The 25,080-nt window shown below is 38.5% G+C and overlaps 1 protein-coding gene across 2 annotated transcripts in view; it reads right to left on the reverse strand.

Annotated features, from left to right (window-relative positions):
* Positions 1-25,080, reverse strand: part of LOC126250230 (cell division cycle and apoptosis regulator protein 1-like) — a 259,454-nt gene that overhangs the window by 139,255 nt on the left and 95,119 nt on the right. For both annotated transcript variants that reach the window (XM_049951541.1, XM_049951542.1), the window contains exons 7-8: positions 4,907-5,045; positions 4,662-4,787 (exon numbers count right to left, since the gene is read on the reverse strand). In XM_049951541.1, coding sequence (XP_049807498.1) covers positions 4,662-4,787; positions 4,907-5,045 — 265 coding nt within the window. The remainder of the gene's footprint in view (positions 1-4,661; positions 4,788-4,906; positions 5,046-25,080) is intronic.

Raw genomic sequence — 25,080 nt, forward strand, 5'->3', positions numbered from 1 at the left:
CAATTATCTCAAGAATGTAGAAGCAGTTCAAAAACAGTCACTGATCTGAGGCTGTAGTCAACTGTTGTGCAAGCATGAGCACTTTTATTTGGCACACTCTCCTTATGTTGGTACATATTGTTTATTTTAAATTTGATATGCTGATATCTAGTAATTTTTGTGACCTTCACATGCATATTCGTGATGAGACACAATACATAGCACAGAAAGAGGAAATTATTTCTATTTGTAGAGTGTTAAGATCTGAAGATGATAATGTAGTCTTACTGAAATAGGTTATCGAAATGAATGCTTTGCTGGCAATCTTGGGTTATTGAAGTTTTTCTTCTGAGTTTATTACACTGCAGGTCACCCCTGTTCTGGCACAATGTCAGAAATACATATATCTCTGCAGCTGTGGCTGCCTTGATAACTTCAGTACAGATGCACAACAGGGGCCAGTGTCTTGCTAGCAAGCAGGTGAATGGCCAGTGGATATTACTAGCGTGTGACAAGTTGAGAATTTGGGTTGGACAGGAAGCATGTCTGGATGGCTGAGGTGGTTAAGGCAACTGATCGCGTTAAGCGGGAGAATCAGAGTTCAAAGCCTGGTCTGCCACAAATTTTCAACTTTCACCATAAAATTTTTTCGATTCCTGATTGCATCTGGTGTCAGTCTTTCATCCGGAAGGGTTATAAATGTTCATTCACAAGTAGCAGGTATTTTTGATAATATTTTCTTGAATATAATAGAGACAGTACAGTAAATGAGTTCAGCAGAAAGAAATCAAGACAGTATGTTCACAAAGCAATTTCCGTAAAATTTAGAGATCTCGTACTCTCACTCACTTCTCCATCTGAAATTAAGACAATAACAAAACCTCACAAATATAAAAGTTTATATGGATTTAATGGTAACATTTAATGTGACACTAAGTTGAGTCTGTTTTCTAGAGAGATTAAAATATATGAATCTGTTAAACACATTTATAAAAAATGTGACAGGAGGGATGCCAATCATTATTGAGCTGTTTCATGATATCATTTTCTAGAATTTTTGGGTAAATGATATACTTCAGTATACTGACCTATTTTGGTACTAAAAATCATACCACAATTTTGATTTCAGACAGGTTGTTCAACTGCTAATGCTGTCAATATGTTCAATCACCATATTTTACAATGATTAGATAACAAAACTGTGTCTGTTAGTCTTCCCAAACACTGGAAAGTCCCGGATGGACTAACAATAATGATATTATGAAAAGGATAGATTGCTACTTACCACAGAGAGAAGGCATTAAGTTGCAGGCAGGCACAGTGAAAAGACTGCTAAACATTAAACTTTCAGACAAAAACGTCCTCCTTTGGAAATAGGAAACACATACACACTCATTCGAGCTGAACTCACTCACACATGGCCACTGTCTATGGACCCTGTGGATGTGCATCTGATGCGAGCAGCAGAAAAGAGAGTGGAGAGAAGAAGGAAAAGGCAAAAGACTGTAGATGCATTGCCAGAATAGCAGGCATGTGTAGTGCTGCAATGCGAGCATGAAAGGTTATGTCTTTCCTGCTCCCCCACCTCAGCATGGCCTGCCCTATCCTCAAATATGACGAAGTGGAATTAATAATACTGCTAACAGACAGTTCAAGTCATACCTAACAAAAAGTAAGCAAAATTTTGCACTTCATAATTTGTGAACTGAAGGTGGGATGGGGGAATATTTTTTCGATTGGAGGGGAGGGGGGGGGGGGGGGGGAAATCATCAATGGACTACTGCAAAGTTCAATATTGCTTCCACATCAAGCAAAGGTCATTTATTTCTGACACAATGATTAGAATTTAAATTGGGGAAACAAATCTGTATTTTTGACATTCTGGCTTAGTTCCAGCCACTTCTGCACTTCACATTATTGCAAGTTTTGGGGAGAGACAAATGAAACATGGTGCCCACACTTGATTACCTTTCAGACAACTGTTTACGGAGGTATTTTAATTATCGCACCACAGTACAAATTCTCTGTCATGAAATTCGTTGTAAATAACCCATCAGAGTTCTGAACAAATAACTACATTCAAAACTACAAAAACAGAAAAAAATGTCCTGCTTTATTTGTGATTAAAACTTACTTTAGCTCCAAAAGGGGTGAATACTGTTGTTTCCCAACTCTTTGTTCATTTACTCATGGATATTAATTACCTGACAAATAGCAAAATTTAATCTGAAAGTAAGTTGTTCCTTATGGGTGACTTCTCCTGTCATACAGAAGAAAGATTCTTTAGAAACTAACAGGTAATCTAATGCATAAGTTGTATATAATACTTGTATTATTGAACTACATATTGTGCTCTTTTGTGTGAACTCAACTGTAAATTCTCTCTCGATCCATCATGGACAGAGGACATCAGATGGTTAAGTAATTGTCAATATCAATGAAATTCACCTACAAAGCAAACTTATAGACAGTGACGGGTAATCATAATAATGGTTGAAGCTACAAAATGAAAGTAGTGGGATTAAACCAAATCTCTGTGTACATACAGCTCAACAGAAAAAAATATGTTCATATTTGTTAGTCAAAATATTCTTTAACACCACGGATTTTCAAGAGAATATGCAAAAACATTAAAAACATCAGAGACAGACAGTGTATAATTGGGAGCTTCGCTCAATTTTTTTTTTAAATGTACAATCCTATGTAATTCTTATAGATGAAGAACCCGCTGGTATATATGAGGACCTATCTTCATTTAAAGTAAAATGACACACTGTATTCTATGAAGTACAATAATATGCATATTTACGGCCTAGGTAGTATCACAACTGGTAATATAATTAGTTGTCATGGCACCAAAAATGCAGCTTGATGCAAAACCCAATGGCAGATGACATATTAAGAGAAAAACAGCATACAAAGAGCATGCTAACAATATTCACAAATACTTTGTGGGCCTAGGTTACACAGCAAACCAAAATAAAACAATATGATTTGGTATCCTTTATATCACTTAACACGTCGGCAACCCATCTAAATATACGGTTCCAGTCAATAAACTCTTTTTTGTGCACAATCTGTGCCCCTTTGGCACGCAAATACGTTACTCATTTAGTGGGATTCAACTTTGATGATATGGTAATCTTTGGACACTAACTTACATTTTATCTTTTCCATACCCACATTACCTATCACGACACAACCCACTATGGCTTATTATTTAAATGGATTCGTCATTTATAGATAGGTAATTAGTGTATTGCCTTCCACTCCCAGGGAAATAGAACTTCGAGGCTCCCCTTGGTTAAGTAGGACTTGAGATCCTTGTTGGTTTGTTTCACTGTGGTAGTGCTGACCTATTAAGTGATATAAAGTATTCTTACTGTGCACTTTGCATGCTGTTTTTCTATGAATAAGTCATCTGGCATTGGGTTTTGCATCAAGCTGCATTTTTGATGCCATGACAACTAATCGTATCAACAGTACAGTACCTAGGCTGTAAATATGCATATTGTTGCCAAAATATACCCCTTTTCCTAGAACTCTCCAGTCCTTTTCCTTCACACTCCTTTTCTCTTCAACCCTTCTGCCTGAAGAATAACAAATATGTACACATTTTATTCTGTTGTGCTGGATGTACACATAGATATGGTTTAATGCCACTACTTTCATTTTGTAGCTTTAACTTTTTTTATAATTACCTGAGGCATCAAGGGATCACCAATTTAGTATTGGAGGGCAGCGTAGAGGGTAAAAATAGTAGAGGGAGACCAAGAGATGAATACACCATGCAGATTCAGAGGGATGTAGGTTGCAGTAGGTACTGGGAGATGAAGAAGCTTGCACAGGATAGAGTAGCATGGAGAGCTGCATCAAACCAGTCTCAGGACTGAAGGCCACAACAACAACAACAACAACAACAACATAATTACCTGTCAGTTTCTGTGAGTTTGCTTTGTACACTCTGATATACACTACATGTATACTCTTTTATTATGCAGGGAACTGATTATGGCACAGTGGAATACCAAAACTGGTGGCGAATTTCACTGATATTGACAATCAACTGTAAATGGTCAGCATGTAGCCATTTTATTCTGTAAACTGACTTACTCCACATCATTATTCACGGAACATGCAACACCAATGGTAGCAGTAAGTATGAGTTAATTTCTAGAAACTAGTCTTCAACAATCTTCAGGGCAGTCTGAAGCTTATCTCAAGTGACTTATGTACTTTGACAAAGCATTTTTTTAATGTTCTAGCAACACATTTCGCAATGCAATGACTGTTTAGTATACTGAAATATGAACACTTGCAGTATGACATGGCAAATGCCTCAGAATCCATTACTCATAGCTCAGAAATTTTCTAACACACATCTGTATAGGTGGTGCTTGGTTAGGTTAGTCATCTGATAATGTACAATGCCTTCAGTACATCCTTATCTACCACTCAAGTTTGGCTTTCTTTGGAAGAGAGCTAATTGCTTAGGAATCATAACCAATTTCTTCTCTCTCTCTCTCTCTCTCTCTCTCTCTCTCTCTCTCTCTCTCTCTCTAACACACAAAGCACATACGACTCAAACAAAGCCACAGATATTATTCACATGCTATTAACTTACTGCAAAATAGTAACGCCTTAATTATTACATCATAGCAGTTTCAATGAAAAGAACTTACAGATCAAGTGCCATTTTCGGTATATGAACCATGTAACGTGGAACAATTCGCTGCCTTCTGCGAGGTCTAGGGCTTTTGCTCCGTTGTCGGACAGAAGGGCTTCTCTTTTCTTTCTCCTCTCTCTCCCTAAAATAAAAGTATCATTTATTTGCTCCTATTTGGTCAAAGAATAAGAATGGCAGCTTTAAACTGTATTGAATAAAGGGAAAACACATATATTGTGAATAATATAACAGCTTTAATACCTGATCCTTTCCTCCCTCCTCTTCTTTCTATCAACTTCTTCATCATCTGTTTCTCTTGCTCTGTCCTTTCTATCCTGACGGCTGGATTTGCGCTGATTGCTCCGATTTCCATAATTGCTTCCACTTCCTGAATTTTCGGCTAACACAGTAAGAATACAAGATACAATGCAGCATGCATAATATCTACAAAAAAATAGTTATACCCTTACAACAGACTTTATGTACTCTTATATCAAAAGACAAAATGCTCTATCATGATGATGTGTGAAGTCTTCAGAGCATTTACTAAAATAATTTGAGAGAGATTTAAAAATGATAAAACATTAATATTTTTCTCACGGTAAAAACATAACGTATCTGCAAAACACAAATCTACTTGTTCCTCAATGCCAGCTATTCCATCTTTCACTTGCTTCTTGGATGTTTCTCCAATTTGGCAATCGCATGACAATTTTCAATGGTGGCTATATCTACTTGCATATTTCTCGGGATTCCTCCATGTTCCAGTACTCAGAGGGTACCCCTTCCTTGTAAAACACTCCCTTCATTACTGGCTAGGCATTGGTGGAAAATTTTTCTGTGCCAACGTCATATCTTTCAATAACTTTTCCCAGGTTTTCCACTAATGCAACTACCCTACGGACCTTGTTAAAAATGGATCTCTTGGGCTGTTTCCTATCCTCACTCTCCAATGAACACAGCTCTCACTTTCAAAAAAATTAGGAAGCACCTACTTTGTCAAGAAGTAAAACCCACACCAGAAACACATTACTCATTACTCCCTGATATCTTTACCACACCACCCATTGTTGCCTTCCAGAATTCTCCTAAACTCCATAATATCCTTGTAAAATCATGTAGCAGTCGCATACCATTATTCCTCCCCAAGGTAAATATCTGCAACCATTCCCACTGAAAAACCTACCCATACACCCACCTAGTACCAGTTAGTGTAGGCCCACCACTCGTAAAGCCAGAAACATCAAAGGCAGAGAAATTGTTACCGACTAACTTATGTTTATGGCACAGGTTTTTTTAACGGAATGACCACCACTGAACTAGCTGAGTGCATGCATGGGCACGGAAGAACTTTCTACCTTGGGTATACCTAGTAGCCAGCTCTCGAGCATTTTCTACAGCTTCAGTCAAGGGACCTGAGTGCCTGCTACACCCCATGGGCAATTTACATTTATCTTCACCTCTCACCCCCCCCCCCTCCCCCACCCACAATTCACTCACTCTCTTTAAACTGACACAATGATTATCGAAGTACTATCTGTCACCTTCAGCTTTATCTTGGTCTCTCATCATATTAATAACAAATGGGTCACTCAAAATGGGGTATAAGTGAGATGCCTCTCCTTTCCAACTTTCCCCTGAAGTATAAGTTTCAGAAGGTGGGTACTCATATAATATTTTCACTTTTAAGTATTTTTATGGCGGCACTTGGAAATTTGCCTTCTGAAAGTAATGGTACACAAGCTACTCTGTGTTGTCTTTTAATTTACAATTTCTGTATAATTTGACTCAATCACTATTACTTAAGTTTCTTCTTATTTATGGGATCTACAGAACACGAATGAATGAACCAATGAAGGTTCTCTACTTCAACTAAGTGGAAAATATTGATATCTGTCACATCAAATCTAAAAGGCAACCTCAAAAGGAGTTGTTAATTGCACATGTGTACTAGGAATCTGTTTCATTACTGGATGAGCAACTGGGTCTGCAATGATGGTAGATCTTATACATTTGCCAAATCATGTAACAGAGATGGTACTGAAATGCTCTTGTGGCCAGCCTACGTCCCTATTGATGACTTTGTCTAATACATTGCAACAACATAGTATAGAAGACTAACAAATCAAGTGTATATAATCAAGTCACAATAATAGAAATGTTCTGTAAAACTGCAGCATTAAGGTTTTTGGCTGAGAACATAAAACTTTCCATCTCCATAAATTCCTTTAGCCATATAACTGTCATTTGCTAGTGACATGTTGTTGTGAGGTCATAAGAATAGTAGTCAACAGACTGTATGTTGTTAACTGTGAGAGCAAACACTACCTTGAGGAAGCATGTTTTCCTATTCTAAATTGTCATTTTGTATTTTAAAATCATGAAATGTACATTATACAGAAGTACTGTTTGGATGTTCTATTTGGAGTAGTTTAGAACATTACATCACATAACAATAGGTCAAAAGTCTGGTTGTTTTAGAATGTTTCTAAGATGTATTCTGTGCACATAAATTTGAAAAATAAATCTCAAGTGTATTCTTACATAAAAAAAGTGAACGAGCCTATTTAGAACTGCACAAAGTACTTAAAAATGTTGGTTGGCAGTATTTGTGCCCATATCTCTCTCATTCTTTGCTATGAGCTTGTGTTCTTGCTTCAGACCAAATTATTCTGGTCTTCTTTATTCCCTTCTTCTCCTGGTTACCATGGGCATTAGATTGAAAAGCTTCTTTATTCTGGGTATCTTCTTGTGTGACTCTTGCACTTTAGAGCCCAAGTTTGCTAGACTTTCATTCTCTTGTTTTGATCTACCAGATCTCAAAACATGGAAAGCAAAGAGCTTGCAGTATAAGAGATTTGTTTCACAGGAGGAATGGCAATTATTCAGGGATATGACATGAATGCTCATTTGAAACAACAAAAAGTTTCTATGGACATATGCCCTATGCCAAATGGTTTCTGTGATAGAACACATTTAATGAAATAAAGAATATTTAATGCACATTTGTTTTTGGGCTAGTGGCACACAACCTTTTTATTGTTTTATTCTAGCCCAACCAACATTGTTTTCAACTCTATGCTCAGGGTGTATCTGGTATTAAACTAGCTTGCTGGATGTATAGTTGATTACGGTGTGTTGCGAGTGAAGTAGTGTGATTGATTGAGAGGGTATCAAGGAGAAGCATTGGTTAACTGTATTTCTACATGTGCTGGCTAAAATGCCACACATCTAAACTAATGAAGAACACGCAGACATTATGTATGTTTACAGATCCCACAACGGGAGTGCTCCCGCTATTGTCAAAGAATACTGTTGGCACTTTCTAAAAAGCCAAATTCTTGGTTGTGAAGTGTTTACTAAAGTATTCAGCACACTGTGTGAAACAGGTATTCTTCAAAGTTTCCATTTTTAGTTTGAATATATAGTTCAACAATCTCTGCAGGAACAGCAACACATTGTCGAAATGATGAAGCATAATCCTATTATCAGCATATGGAGACTTTCTGCACATATCAACGTCACACAAAAACATACATGATGAACATTATGTGTGGAAAATTTGTACTCATTTCACTTACAGTGTGTCCACAATCTTCACATTGGTGACAATGCCATATGACTTCGATGATTGCAAGAAAATTCATACACTACAATGAAAACCAATTTCCAAGTTCTTTTATTGATCAATGTTTGATATGGCATGGTTGGTAACATGTTGATAGGTCCAGTAATGTTAGAAGAGCGAATGATGGGACAGAATTACTTGCGTTTTTTTTTTTCAGGAATTCTTTGAGGACATTCCTTTGGCCATGAAGACTGCAATATACTGCCAGCATGACAGAGCCCCTCAGCTCCTCATTTACCCTAATCTCTGGATTGGTAGTGGTAGTGCAACTTACTGGCCATCAAGATCGCCAGACCTTATGCCTTTAGATTTTTCTTTCTGAAGTTGGATGAAGTCTTAGGGGTACAAACAAAATGTGAATTGCTTGTCGCATCACAGATGCTGCTGTCCTCATCAGTGCATGTAAAAGGCACTCAGACAAGCAACACAAAATGTTTTCCAAAAGAGTGCACAAATGTACTGAAGCTGACAATGGAGTATTCATTTATTGTGACCTGTACTACAGTTGTAATGTTACGTGTATGACAATGCTTTGAGGTGAATATGTTAAAAATATGTGTTCTTCAATCAATATTTTGTAAAACACATGTTGTAATGTTCACTAATCATTGTGCACGTGTAAACCGGACAATGTATTCAAGAACACAGAAAATAAATAAGAACGTACATTAAATGAGTTGTATCTCGGAAATCGTTCAGAATAGGGCATACAGGATGTAACTAAATTCCCTTTACCAGGGGGTATACGCGGACAAGGACAAAAAATAATTCCCAGATTTCCCGGTTAAAACATACACTTTCTCCTGCGTGAAAATATGCTTTTTCTGTGTTAAGTGACGGTATACTTTCCCTCGGAATCGTAAAACTTATCAGTCCTTTGAATGGTTAAGATTTTATAAACTGGTGTAGAACCTCCCACCACTTTAGGAAAGTGATACAGGATTGCATTTTCGAAAGATCTTTGATGTTTCCACGAAACACAGATTGTTAGTTTCTGAAGCTTTGAAATTGAGATTGCAATGCGCTTTTGTAAGTACATAGTCGAATTCCACCAAACACAGAACGTTAAGTTTCTGATGCTTTGAAAACGAGATTGCGAAGCGCTTTTGTAAGCCAATCATAGCTCATGTCGTGTGATCTTGTCAGCCAATGATAACAGATATTCACCACTTTACATGGTGCTCCCGAAAGCGGATTTCGTAAACCGATCTCCTAATACCGCTTCTGGGTGGTCATATAAACACTTCAAAATCGATTCTGGAAATCCGCTTCTGGTTGCCGGTTTTCCAATTCCGCAATAGTTTTTCGCTCCTATGTAAAACACAGCCGGCATTGAAACTTGCTTGGGCTTTCAGGTTTCGTTCCCCCCCCCCCCCCCCCCCCCCCCTCCCCCGCTAATATTGACGGAGTGGCTTTTTGCACAGTAAAGGATAAGTAGAAGCATTAGATTGAAGCTGTTTACACTTCGAAGGGAAATAGCGATTCTGCTGACTTGAACTATATCAGTTGTTTTCCAGGCGCCGTCGTTAACTGGGCTAGCAAATCCGTTTCAGACCTTAACACGTAAACATGACAGCGAAAGACGGTTTCCGAAATTCGGTTTTCGTCTTTCAGAAGATGTGTCACATGTGTAGTGATTTAGAGAATAGGACAGTTGATGCAGTCAGCCTATAGCAACATGACTGTTAAGAAGCACGAACAAACAAATATGGAAAGTTAATGGTTTGAATTTACATAGTACTGTTACAAGAAAAACTAAGATTTTAAGTATACTATTTGTCTTTTTGCATGTGTTGCACTTAGATACATCACACAAATGTGCCAGCAAAATGTTAAGTAATGACCTGAATGCCTAGTGTTCTGGGCTCGAAATTCTTCTAAGTGACTGGCCCTCAAGGTGTTAAGCTGAGGATCAAACACTCTGTGATTTGATAAATTCAAAGCACATTCGGACAAGGAATATTGTATAATATGAAATGTACTTTGAAAGTAACGCTTTTCAAACCACCAATTGCAATGTTTTCCCGTGACCTGTTACAATCCGTTTCAGCTGTTGTCAGAGCCAGGAAACGGCGTTACTGTGCCTGTGCAGCTATGATGACGCAGGTAGCCCGTATATTCATATGTATATAGCATTAAGAGATCTTAAATTACGTCATAAATGAAACAGGACATCGGAGGATACTCCGAGAGCATTGGGATTTTGTAAACCATACTAAAAAGGCATAATTCAACTTAAAGGGCTTGTATTTCCAGATTCACACAGAAGTAGGCCCCAACCTGATATTAAACTTTTCATTGTGGTTTTCAGGATGCAAATTTGCTTGGATTAACAGTACTGTATTATCTCATGTTTACTTCTTTATTATGGCATGATGCCATACGCCCCAGGACATAAAGTGCACTTGAAATTCCAGGAACACTTGACACTAGTAATAGCGTTTCAAATAAATTGACTGCCTCTGCGGGAAAGATTTAAAGTCAAAATTTTTTTAGCAAATCAACAAAAATAAATTCATCGTTCTGCACGGCAATTAATGCAAGACTGGCTAAATCCTGGAAATAAAACAAACTAATAACATATTTTAGCCTTCCATAATTATGTGAATGTATTTTAATTCACTTTATAGTTCCCGGCCACAGAAATCCGTTTTGTTTTCATTTGATGTGAGAGATGTAAACCAAGAGGAAACAGCAAAATCACTAAACACGGTTTACGTGGAGACTACCCCTCATCTCACTAGAACTCAGACTGCTCTGCGCATGCGTGAATCTGGCAGCTTGGGTGTGCCAGAAAAATTTTTCTGGGTAGCATCTGGCTGCTTGTTGCTATTGCTGATATAGCTCGTTGGGAGGAATGAGTTGCACGCAAATGGTTTCATGTTTGATTGTAGACACGGCGCCACCAGTATACACTTAAGTTTTGTCGTTTTGAGGGTCTCTCTGTCATGCCTGAAATGAAACTTTTGGCAGCTGCACGTTGCACGAGTTGTGATGGAGTTCAATCTAGTTGCATGGAATCGCTACATAAGAAAAAAATAAGAAACGTGTTTCGATTCGTGATTGGAGTTGCTCAGCATCCTTGCTGAAATTATTTATAATGGAAGACCCAAGAAGTTCTTCCAGTTATCTTAGAATGTCACCAGAACTGTTCACGTTTCTTCTAAGTAGAGTTAATTACGCCATAAGGAGTAAAGATACTGTAATGCACGAAGCAATGTTGCCAGAACTGAAACTACATATCATATAGCGTGCATAACAATCGAGAACACTCAGCATGTTATAAGATGCCGTTTTAGTTGGTGATGATGCTTTTTCATTAACACCAATTATTATTGTTAACAGTAATAATTATTCAAAGCAGGCCGCATTAAGAAAAGGATGGTTTGCAAACTACTCTCTTGAAAATAGATCTGTACAGTGACAATATTTCAAAATTCTAAATTACGTGAATAGGGATCACTGTTGCGACGTTTTAAATAGATGAATATTGAATAAAGAATGCAGCTTCTTCATTTGTGGAGCCTTCCCTCCTGTCAACAATAATCCTTAACAAAGAGTTGGCCAACTCGAACGATTGGATTTTAGTCTTGTAGACAAGAGCATTGCCACATCTAGAATTAGTCGCTTTTATTTTTCTTAATTCAGTTGTACATGTGCTCCTAACCCAAAAAATTTTGCCCTGCAGCTCAGATACTGTCAAACCATCTATGTTATGATCACCCATGAAGGTCCCAGGTGCAGCAATATGTTGCTATTTATGAAATCAGCATCACTGAAATCCCACAAATACCTATGCAAAGCATAGATATCCAAAAAGCAAACATTATTCTCCATTCCCCATTTGATGTTTCAGTTGGTCTACACTCTATGAACCCACATAACCTCAAAACTCATGCAACCAGTGTCGCCAAAGTTGGAACACGGCGAAAGTGTTTAGTTTCAACAAGAAGTTGCGCAAACGCGCGGCGCGCCATGTGCAGTGACCGCTAGCATAAGGTTCGTATGAGCAGTTGCCAGCGGGCTCGTGCGCATGCGCAGAGCTGAATTCGTGTATGAGCAATGCCTTCCTCCCGCCTTCCCGCCTCCGGCAACTTGAAGCGTGGCTGTTTGCTGTATGAGCAGTAGCAGCAAGTAGCCAGATGCTAGCCGGAAAAAATTTTGTGGCACGCCCAAGCTGCCAGTTTCATGCATGCGCAGAGCAAGCTGAGTTATAGCGGAGGCGGGGGGGGGGGGGGGGGTGTTGTGTTTCCTTCTCCACGTGACCCGTGTATATGTTTCGTGATATTGCTGGTCTCTTCGTTTACAGCTCCCACGTCAAATGAAATCGAAACAGATTTCTGTGGCCGGGAGCCATCAAGTGAATTAATATACATTCTCGTAACCATGAAAGACCAAAATAAGTTAGTTTCAATTTTCAGATTTTATATTATTTCCACATTATTAGCAATCAACCATTAATGTTTTAATGAAGCTATTTCTGTCTGTTTTGTAGAGAAATTTGCTTCTATTAATTTTTTCCGCTGAGGCAGTTAGTTTATTTGAAACAAAGTGTTTCATTCCACACTATTGGCTACTTTCAACTTCGTTCACTTTCAAATGCAAATTTTCATTTTCAGGGACAAATGACATTACATTATAGCATAATAAAGAACCAAACATGAGAATACCGTACTGGACCTCCGAGAAAATTGGTATCACGAAAACCATATGAAAAGCTGAATATCAGGTACTTCAGAGTGCATCTGGACATAGTAACGTGCAATTAGAGCGAAATGAAGCATTTTAGTATGGTTTATGAAATTCCAATGCTGGCTGGAGTAGACTCTGATGTCCTGTTCCTTTTATGGCACTGTAAGACCTCTTAATGCTATATACATACGAACATACGTAAACATTTATTGAAGGTGACTAAGTAGGCAAATTTGGTCAGTAGTTTTGAACTAAATATTTTGTTTCAAATATAATGACAGCTGTAGCAGAATTTTTGCAAATCTGCTTTCTGTGAAAGTGTTTTTCGATCACACGGCACTTGTCTAGCACTTCCCCTAGGCCTGAAGTTATTTCTTAATTTGTGTTTACGTCTTAAATTTATACAAAGCCATTCTATGGTAAATTGTAGACTGACAGCACACCGTGTTTTATCATTTTAACTCCGCACATGGCTTCATATTTAATCCTAGAGTAGAATATAAACTGTCAGTTGTACAGTTTCTTTGCCTCACAGACAACATTGTTAATTTTTTGCACATTTTGAAATAGTCACGAACTTTATTGTCCTTTATTCCGGTGTAAGCTACACAAGAAACTGTTTCTTTTTCTTTCATTCTTTCTTTTTTTTGTAAAAAATTTATATTTCATCCTACTAGCTTTTTGCAGTGCTGTGTAGATGTAAACCTGTTGAAAATGCTACATAACAATATTGCTGAATACGAATTAAAAAATCTGTCAAATTCACCCCATAGCAAAATATTATGGTACTTAGAGCTGTGGAGTCTAATTTTTAATTGATATTTTGCCAAGAACTGTTTCCTTATTTGAATCCTTTATCTGGGTGGGATAAAACAATTGCACTAAGTACAACTCTGTTTGTCCTCTCATCAACATGTCGCAGGGCTGCACATGGTCACGTGATGCCCCACCATACATGAAATTCCACCAGAAAAGCGACAAAAAGTGTATGAGCAGAGCAAGCAGTAAGCATGGGCTGCCTACGTCATCATGCGCAGTACAGTCTGTTGTCTGGCGCTGTCTGGTAACTGCTCAAACGAACCTATAGTTGCCTGCAACCTAAGGTTCATATGAGCAGTTGCTAGCGGGCTCATGTGCATGTGCTGAGATAAATTCGTGTATGAGCAGTGCCTTCCTCCCACTTCTGGCTACTTGAAGTGTGGCTGCTTGCCGTATGAGCAGCAGCAGCAGCAAGTAGCCAGATGCTACCCGGAAAAATTTTTCCGGCGTGCCCAAGCTGCCAGTTTCACGCATGCGCAGAGAAAGCTGAGTTATAGTGGGGAGGGGGGGGGGGTCCATCCCCACATGACCCGTGTATATGTTTCGTGTCTTCATAATATTGCTGGTCTTTTCGTTTACAGCTCCCACATCAAATGAAATCAAAACTGATTTCTGTGGTCGGGAGCAATCAAGTGAATTAATATACTTTCTCATAAACATGAAAGACCAAAATAAGTTAGTAGTTTCAATTTGCTGATTTTATATTATTTCCACGTTATTAGCAATCATCCATTAATGTCTTACTGAAGCTATTTCTGTCAGTTTTGTAGAGAAATTTGCTTCTATTAATTTTTTTTTTCGGCTGAGGCAGTTAGTTTATTTCAAACAAAGTGTTTCATTCCGCACTAATTTCATTCAATTTCAAGTACAAAATTTTCTGGGACGAATGACATTATACCATAATAAAGAACCAAACATGAGAATACAGTACTGGATCTCCACGCTGAATATCAGGTACTTCAGAGTGCATCTGGACATAGAAATGTGCAATTAGAGCGGAATGAAGCATTTTAGTATGGTTTATGAAATTCTGATGCTGGCTGGAGTACTCTCTGATGTCCAGTTCCCTTTATGACACTGTAAGATCTCTTAATGTTGTATACGTACGAACTTGAAGCTGGCTAAGCAGGCAAATTTGGTCAGTAGTTTTGAACTAAATATTTTGTTTCAAATATAATGACAGCTGTAGCAGAATTTTACAAATCTGCCTTCTGTGAAAGTGTTTTTCGATCACGAGGCACTTTTCTAGTACTTCCTCTAGGCCTGAAGTTATTTCTTAAATTTGTGTTTACGTCTTAAATTTATAGGATGACATTCTATGGTAAATTGTAGACTGGCAGCATACCGTGTTTTATCATTTTAGCTCCGCAAGTTGCTTTATATTTATTCCTGGAGTAGATTATAAACTGTCATTTGAAATAGTCATGAAATTTATTGTCCTTCATTCTGGTGTAAGCTACACAAGAAACTTTTGTTTTCTTCAAAAAATTAGTATTCCATCTTACTAGCTTTTTGCAGTGCTGCGTAGATGTAAACTTGATTGGAAATGCTACATAACAACATTGAAGAGTACGAATTAAAAAAAATTTGCCAAAGTCACCACATAGCAAAATGTTATGGTATTTTGAGCTGTGGAGTCTAGTTTTGAAATGAATAATATGCCAAGAACTGCTTCCTTATTTGCGTTCCTTATCTGGGTAGAATTGATAAAACAATTGCACCAGGTACAACTCCCTAGGTCCTCTAAAGAACACGCCACAGTTCTGCAAATGGTCATGTGATGTCCCACCACGCATGAAATTCCACACAGAAATGTGAGCAGAGCAAGCACCAAGCATGGGCTGCCTACATCATTGTAGCTGCGCATATGCAGTACAGGCTGTTATCTGGTGCTGTCTGGCAACTGCTCAAACGAACTTAAAGCGAGAATCTCACAACTATATGCTGCACTGCTGCCGTATTTCGCGACAACAGAATTATTCATTCAACTGTCTTGTGGTGTTGGCAAGAGAACTGTAAAGAGAATTGTAAATGAAAGTGTCAGAGCTGTAGGAACCGTAGAAAAAGTTGGTTTCGTGTTGCCTGAAAAGCATCGAAATCGCAAGGAACCTGTAAAACAAATGGATGGTTTCAACAACGATGTTCTAAAGTACTCCACATGAATGGCGAATGCCCGACATCACAAAAACGTATTACAGTTATGCAGGTGAGAATTAGCTTCAATGGTAAGTGCTTCGTCAGTGTAAGGAATTTTAAAAGAAGTTGGTTCCTGATATGTTAAGAAGAGAGCTTTAGGTTCAAAGAAGTGACAGGTGCAGCATGAACTACATCCCATATAAAGATTCACAATGCATGAGAAGGAGGGAGTTCAACAGTGTATTACCTTGATGAAACCTGGGTCAATTAGAATCATTCCAGGAATATCTGCTGGAAAATGAGTGATGGTACTGGCGGTTTTAAAGTTTTCATAGGATAAGGTCCTCAGATAGATTATATAATGGTAAGACAGAGATTTAGGAACCAGGTTTTAAATTGTAAGACATTTCCAGGGGCAGATGTGGATTCTGACCACAATCTATTGGTTATGAACTGCAGATTGAAACTGAAGAAACTGCAAAAAGGTGGGAATTTAAGGAGATGGGATCTGGATAAACTGAAAGAACCAGAGGTTGTAGAGAGTTTCAGGGAGAGCATAAGGGAACAATTGACAGGAATGGGGGAAAGAAATACAGTAGAAGAAGAATGGGTAGCTCTGAGGGATGAAGTAGTGAAGGCAGCAGAGGATCAAGTAGGTAAAAAGACGAGGGCTAATAGAAATCCTTGGGTAACAGAAGAAATATTGAATTTAATTGATGAAAGGAGAAAATATAGAAATGCAGTAAATGAAGCAGGCCAAAGGGAATACAAACGTCTCAAAAATGAGATCGACAGAAAGTGCAAAATGGCTAAGCAGGGATGGCTAGAGGACAAATGTAAGGATGTAGAGGCTTGTCTCACTAGGGGTAAGATAGATACTGCCTACAGGAAAATTAAAGAGACCTTTGGAGAGAAGAGAACCACTTGTATGAATATCAAGAGCTCAGATGGCAACCCAGTTCTAAGCAAAGAAGGGAAGGCAGAAAGGTGGAAGGAGTATATAGAGGGTTTATACAAGGGCGATGTACTTGAGGACAGTATTATGGAAGTGGAAGAGGATGTAGATGAAGATGAAATGGGAGATAAGATACTGCGTGAAGAGTTTGACAGAGCACTGAATGACCTGAGTCGAAACAAGGCCCCGGGAGTAGACAACATTCCATTAGAACTACTGATGGCCTTGGGAGAGCCAGTCATGACAAAACTCTACCATCTGGTGAGCAAGATGTATGAGACTGGCGAAATACCCACAGACTTCAAGAAGAATATAATAATTCCAATACCAAAGAAAGCAGGTGTTGACAGATGTGAAAATTACCGAACTATCAGTTTAATAAGTCACAGCTGCAAAATACTTACGCGAATTCTTTACAGACGAATGGAAAAACTGGTAGAAGCGGACCTCGGGGAAGATCAGTTTGGATTCCGTAGAAATGTTGGAACACGTGAGGCAATACTAACCTTACGACTTATCTTAGAAGAAAGATTAAGAAAAGGCAATCCTACATTTCTAGCATTTGTAGACTTAGAGAAAGCTTTTGACAACGTTAACTGGAATACTCTCTTTCAAATTCTGAAGGTAGCAGGGGTAAAATACAGGGAGCGAAAGGCTATTTACAATTTGTACAGAAACCAGATGGCAGTTATAAGAGTCGAGGGGCATGAAAGGGAAGCAGTGGTTGGGAAAGGAGTGAGACAGGGTTGTAGCCTCTCCCCGATGTTATTCAATCTGTATATTGAGCAAGCAGTAAAGGAAACAAAAGAAAAATTCGGAGTAGGTATTAAAATTCATGGAGAAGAAGTAAAAACTTTGAGGTTTGCCGATGACATTGTAATTCTGTCAGAGACAGCAAAGGACTTGGAAGAGCAGTTGAACGGAATGGACAGTGTCTTGAAAGGAGGATATAAGATGAACATCAACAAAAGCAAAACGAGGATAATGGAATGTAGTCAAATTAAATCGGGTGATGCTGAGGGGATTAGATTAGGAAATGAGACACTTAAAGTAGTAAAGGAGTTTTGCTATTTAGGGAGTAAAATAACTGATGATGGTCGAAGTAGAGAGGATATAAAATGTAGACTGGCAATGGCAAGGAAATCGTTTCTGAAGAAGAGAAATTTGTTAACATCGAGTATAGATTTAAGTGTCAGGAAGTCGTTTCTGAAAGTATTTGTATGGAGTGTAGCCATGTATGGAAGTGAAACATGGACGATAACCAGTTTGGACAAGAAGAGAATAGAAGCTTTCGAAATGTGGTGTTACAGAAGAATGCTCAAGATAAGGTGGGTAGATCACGTAACTAATGAGGAGGTATTGAATAGGATTCGGGAGAAGAGAAGTTTGTGGCATAACTTGACTAGAAGAAGGGATCGGTTGGTAGGACATGTTCTGAGGCATCAAGGGATCACAAATTTAGCATTGGAGGGCAGCGTGGAGGGTAAAAATCGTAGAGGGAGACCAAGAGATCAATACACTAAGCAGATTCAGAAGGATGTAGGTTGCAGTAGGTACTGGGAGATGAAGAAGCTTGCACAGGATAGAGTAGCATGGAGAGCTGCATCAAACCAGTCTCAGGACTGAAGACCACAACAACAACAACAAGGTCCTCAGATAATTATTCTGCATGCTGACTCTTCTTCTGGTTTTGTTTTTGAGAGTAAACTTGTATTTACGTGTAAGAAAAACAGCAGTGACTACCATTCGGAAATGAACGCTGTCAGTTTTGTGATGTGATCCACAACTCTTGTTATACCTTGTTTCGAAGTTGGTCATTGCCAGTTATAATTCAACTGTTACATAGAGAACACCTGTAAACACCAGAAAAGTGGATATATTTTCCTGGCTTAAAAACAAAAATATTAAGCACATTATAAACCAGATTTGTGCCGACCTCCTGTAGCTCGTAAATTTATACAAGTCTCGCAACAGAACGTACAAACTTGACTTCCTTGCACATGAATGGGGTCTCACAGTTTTGCGTTTACCCACGTTCGTGTTGTTGTCAGTGTCCCCTATGGAATTAATCTGGGCAGAGGATAGGGCTAAACATTCAAGATAACATTCACTGAATCGCTTGGCATGAGGCAATAGAGAACATCCCACCTGTAGCGTGGCCACAGTCTATGTGGCATGCTGAGAAACTTCAGAAAGAATAATTTGATAGGTAAGTGATGATGGATATAAGCCTTGAACCTATATTTGTAAATTTACAATCAGATTGTTCGGAAACAGATTCAAATAGAAGTGATGGTGGTATTGCAATGTAGACTTTGAAACAAAGTAGTATATTTTTTAGTTTTGAAGACTTGTGGTTTAAAAAACGTGTTTTGTCAACATATCTGCTGCATACATAATAATGAGAACTTCCTAGCCTTTTTCATTAGAACTTTGTATCCTTTGAATTATGTAGACTATAATGTTCAGCATATTGCTCTAATAACACGCGAGACTGCAGCTGGATAAATTCATCAAAAGTCCAATATTTCCACATGTAAACTCGTGTCAAACTGGACAAGGCCCTAAAATGACAGTAACCATTACTTGTCGAGGTACCGGTGGTTTTCGATGTTATAGGTCATCATTCCCTGGAGTTATTCACTGATGATGATTAATTGTTTGCTTGTACAATGGATTATAAATGTGGTCTCTCACTGTAAAGTCGAACGAGTTAGTTTACACTGATAATGCCTGTCAACAGAGAAAAATATGACAACTTAATAACTGATTACACTTAACTACAGCCAAACACATCAACACGTGCACCTAATACACATTTTTAAAAATTCTATTGAGTAGAAGCAGTTGTCAAGCAAATGTAATGGTTTCAGTTTATGCTTTAAGTTAATTTTGTTGTGTATTAAATTCTTACTTGTAGTAAGTTCAAATGGCAATAAATGATAATTATTGCAAGCAGTTTCAATATAATTGTCATTTTGAGAAAAAATTGTACTTCAAGTTTTCACAAAATTGTGTGAGCTGTTCTCACCTCCTGACGTCATGCAGAGTAAATCTGTGGAGCAGTGGATGCAATGTCATGAATTAATATTTCTTGCATGACGACTGATCAAAATTGGTTTGAATATTTACTACTCCCCTCATAGATTTGAACGTAATACGATGTACCGTAGGCAAATGAACCTGTTGTCGTCAATGTGGACCTTATTTGCCCGCTCTCTGCTGCCCCGCAAGTGCAGTTCTCATCCCTTCACTGCTCTGCCTCTATGTGCAGAAGCATCGTCTTACGTGACGCGAGCTGTAATATAAACCGTTGTGATGTCATGTCTATCGGAAGCAGTTGTTGTTATGAAGTATTGCATAGTCTTCATCCTAAAGCCTTTGACACATTTTGATGTTGGCAGACGTTTGTGTGTGCACTGAGTTTTGTTGTTGTAAATGGCACATTTCCTTTGCAACTTAAGCTTTATTTTTTTCCCTAGTTTATGTTTTATTGCTACAACATTATTATTGCAGTAGTGGGCTAAAGTAAAATTCTTTGTTGGTGTACTGGTTCTTACCAGTCCAAACTACAAAAACTAAAACAACGAAAAATTCCCAAAATTCTGAAAGAATTCTTGGGTTTTCCCCGGTTTTCTCCAGGCCAAAAAGATTCCCGGGGTTTTCCCGGAGCATATACACCCTGTTTACAGACTTTGAGGACTTGCAGTGGGGACCAAGATGATCAAGTTTAGCATATGAACTCACGTCTGGAAATGTACTGTTTTCCTGCTAAACGCAAAATACTACTACACCATACTGCTCTTTGGCTCCTCCTGCTTGTCACTCCACTTACAAGCAGGGCTCTATATATATGACAACCACTGATGACAACACAGATATGGTTCCTCCGTACCATGTTCCAGTACACACGATCAGCAATCTTTTGTCTCCTAGCATCTGCCACAGTCATAACCAGTGCCAGTAGGTTTTCCTTGGATGCCACAGGTGTATCGTAAATCAAGGATTTCATGTGACCGCACAGGTAGTAATCTAGCAGAACCAAGTTGGGAGAACATGCAGACCAAGCAACTGGGTCACCACTACCTATCCACTGTTGCAAAAATTATTGGTCCAGATGATCTCAGACTGCACATGAAAAATGAGATGGTGTGCCATTGTGTCGTAACCAAATGTTTTGCTGCACATGCACTGCCACATGTTCCAAAATCCCATGCAGTAAGCCATCAAAGTATGCGGCACTCTTGAGATCTGGTGAAAGAGGATATGAACCAATCAAAAGCCCATCCATGAACCTTGCTCATATGTTCAGATGGGCACATAGGATGTGTGTTTTCATCAGCCCACATACGACTGTTGTGGGAACTGAGAACACGTTTCCTAGACAACTTGACTTCATTAGTAAAAAGAATCCACTGTTGGAAGTCATGATCATCCACACAATGGTGCAAGAACTTCCTGCAGAAATGGGCTCATGATGCAAAATCCTGTAGCTGCATTGCCTGTATCTTATGGAGGTGGTATAAGGTGTAGCTGCTGCTCATGCAGAACATGCCAGACACTGTGGTGATACACATTCACTCCACCTGCTACATTTATGGTACCCATTGTGCATCCTCTTCCATTGCATGGAGCACAGCCTCTTTAAATCCGGATATGCGGGACCACCATGGAGCATGAGGTGGCCCTGCTAGTGGTGAATGTATCTGTCTCCGAGGCCCATTGATACATCATAGCAAATAGGGAGTGTGAAGGTGTCTGGCAGTGTGGAAAATGCTCGGCATACAAACGACAAGTACTCCTCCCAATGCACCGAGTTTCACTATACAATAACATCAGGTCAGTGTATTCTGCAAACATGTAGTTCATCAAGGTCAACACAAACACACTATTATGTACATCTTGCATTCTATACAATAAAAAATGATTACTACTGCACAGTATGAACAAAGACCACATCCACAACAGCAGTTACAAACCTATGTGGGTATGTACAATGGTACAGTATGAACAAAGACCACAAGCACAACAGCAGGCATGAACCTATTGGGGAAAATCTCAAACTCAATTGAATGGCATGTAAACAAACATGTACTGAGCACTGGACATCAGGTGATCACTGAATGGCGTACATAGTACCCCAGTCAGTGAGCCCAAAAATGCAGGAGATTTGAATGTGTGTTGTGATATTTTGTGTGTAGTAGGAAAACAGCATGTTTCTAGACATGAGTTCCTATGGAAAACTTAACTGTCCTGGACCCCACTCAGCATCTGTAAAGTGAAATTTAGTTACATTCTGTGTGTCTATGCAGTTTTTCTGCTTCAACTAATCATTCCTGTAATATCTCTTGAAACTGCCCACTCCTCCTGGGACACCCTGTATATATAAGTCCGCAGAAAGTGATGATTCATAGTTGCTGCTTCATTCTATAATCTGTTAAGGCTTGAAGATTCCATTTATCAATACCTATCTCCAAAGCAAGCTTGTCCCTTGGCTGACTGAACTCCTTTTTTTATGAGGTTTGTGTTAACTTTAATAAATCTCTTTTACATTTCAGAAAGGAGACTTATAGGTAGTGTTACAAACTCAAAATTATCAAAAGTAGGACACTGCTTTATAAAAGCCTGACATTTTTGGAAAAAGCCTGACAGTCTATTTTTTGCACCAATAAATTGTTTATATTTTACATAGTGGGGTTATAAACATGCTCTAATCTCAAAATGAGTAGAAAATAATACTACTGTTAAACAATGGTATTTAATTGTTACAAACACAATACAATAACCTTGAAGTTATTTTCAGTATTTTTCAGTGATGTATCCTTTGAAAATGTATTTTTCAAAAGAATATATGCTGAGAGAAGAGGTAAATTATTATCTTGAAGCATGTAGCTATAAAATTCCTCACAAGACATATCCTTTAAATTGCACTTGACCAGTAACATTACTTTGACTGAATCTGTCAACAAATGGTTCATCTCTTTTGTCCACTGAGCAATTATGAGAGGAAATATGGATTCAGTAGACACATTGTTACCAGGAATTGCAAGGAAAAATTGGCAAATTTTCGAAATTTCAAAAAACGTTTCATTTTGACACTTTTTAAACAAAGAACACCATTGTTGGTGTAGTTTAGAGTTTTTGTCCGGCATATAGATTGTGCACAATTCTTGATGTTGCTGTACTGATCAAATATTTTGAATCATCTGTTTTCACACTTTTAGTTTATAAGTACATGAAAGAATGTCCACAAAACAAAGGTCCTTCAACTCTTTGAGTTTAAGCCACTTGGAGCACTTAAATTATTCCATTGGCTGTATCAATTTTTCTAGGTATTCAGTGCAAGTTTAATGTAAAGTAGATACATTTGTCACATATGCCTGGCACTTTTTTTCCAAGCCAGCTTCTAAAAAGGTATTCAAGGATTGACTTTGAGAGAGATGAAATTATTCTCAAGACTGTTTTTCAGAGAAATTAAAATAGTTTATAATAAGTTAAGCACTTCTATGCTCTGCAGATGATGAAGAAATTGAAGAAATGTATGATGAGATAAAAGAAATTATTCAGGTAGTGAAGGGAGACGAAAATTTAATAGTCATGGGTGACTGGAATTCGTCAGTAGGAAAAGGGAGAGAAGGAAACATAGTAGGTGAATATGGATTGGGGGGAAGAAATGGAAGAGGAAGCCGCCTTGTAGAATTTTGCACAGAGCATAACTTAATCATAGCTAACACTTGGTTCAAGAATCATAAAAGAAGGTTGTATACCTGGAAGAATCCTGGAGATACTAAAAGGTATCAGATAGATTATATAATGGTAAGACAGAGATTTAGGAACCAGGTTTTAAATTGTAAGACATTTCCAGGGGCAGATGTGGATTCTGACCACAATCTCTTGGTTATGAACTGCAGATTGAAACTGAAGAAACTGCAAAAAGGTGGGAATTTAAGGAGATGGGACCTGGATAAACTGAAAGAACCAGAGGTTGTAGAGAGTTTCAGGGAGAGCATAAGGGAACAATTAACAGGAATGGGGGCAAGAAATACAGTAGAAGAAGAATGGGTAGCTCTGAGGGATGAAGTAGTGAAGGCAGCAGATGATCAAGTAGGTAAAAAGGCGAGGGCTAATAGAAATCCTTGGGTAACAGAAGAAATATTGAATTTAATTGATGAAAGGAGAAAATATAAAAATGCAGTGAATGAAGCAGGCAAAAAGGAATATAAACGTCTCAAAAATGAGATCGACAGGAAGTGCAAAATGGCTAAGCAGGGATGGCTAGAGGACAAATGTAAGGATATAGAGGCTTGTCCCACTAGGGGTAAGATAGATACTGCCTACGGGAAAATTAAAGAGACCTTTGGAGAGAAGAGAACCACTTGTATGAATATCAAGAGCTCAGATGGCAACCCGGTTCTAAGAAAAGAAGGTGGAAGGAGTATATAGAGGGTTTATTCAAGGGTGATGTACTTGAGGACAATATTATGGAAATGGAAGAGGATTTAGACGAAGACGAAATGGGAGATAAGATACTGCGTGAAGAGTTCGTCATAGCACTGAAAGACCTGAGTCGAAACAAGGCCCCGGGAGTAGACAACATTCCATTAGAACTACTGATGGCCTTGGGAGAGCCAGTCCTGACAAAACTCTACCATCTGGTGAGCAAGATGTATGAGATAGGCGAAATACCTTCAGACTTCAAGAAGAATATAATAATTCCAATTCCAAAGAAAGCAGGTGTTGACAGATGTGAAAATTACCGAACTATCAGTTTAATAAGTCACAGCTGCAAAATACTAACGCGAATTCTTTACAGACGAATGGAAAAACTGGTAGAAGCAGACCTCGGGGAAGATCAGTTTGGATTCCGTAGAAATGTTGGAACACGTGAGGCAATACTAACCTTAAGACTTATCTTAGAAGAAAGATTAAGAAAAGGCAAACCTACGTTTCTAGCATTTGTAGACTTAGAGAAAGCTTTTGACAATGTTAACTGGAATACTCTCTTTCAAATTCTGAAGGTGGCAGGGGTAAAATACAGGGAGCGAAAGGCTATTTACAATTTGTACAGAAACCAGATGGCAGTTATAAGAGTCGAGGGGCATGAAAGGGAAGCAGTGGTTGGGAAAGGAGTGAGACAGGGTTGTAGCCTCTCCCCGATGTTATTCAATCTGTATATTGAGCAAGCAGTAAAGGAAACAAAAGAAA

The sequence above is a fragment of the Schistocerca nitens genome, chromosome 1 (assembly GCF_023898315.1).
Source record: "Schistocerca nitens isolate TAMUIC-IGC-003100 chromosome 1, iqSchNite1.1, whole genome shotgun sequence".
Taxonomy (NCBI): Eukaryota; Metazoa; Arthropoda; class Insecta; order Orthoptera; family Acrididae; genus Schistocerca; species Schistocerca nitens.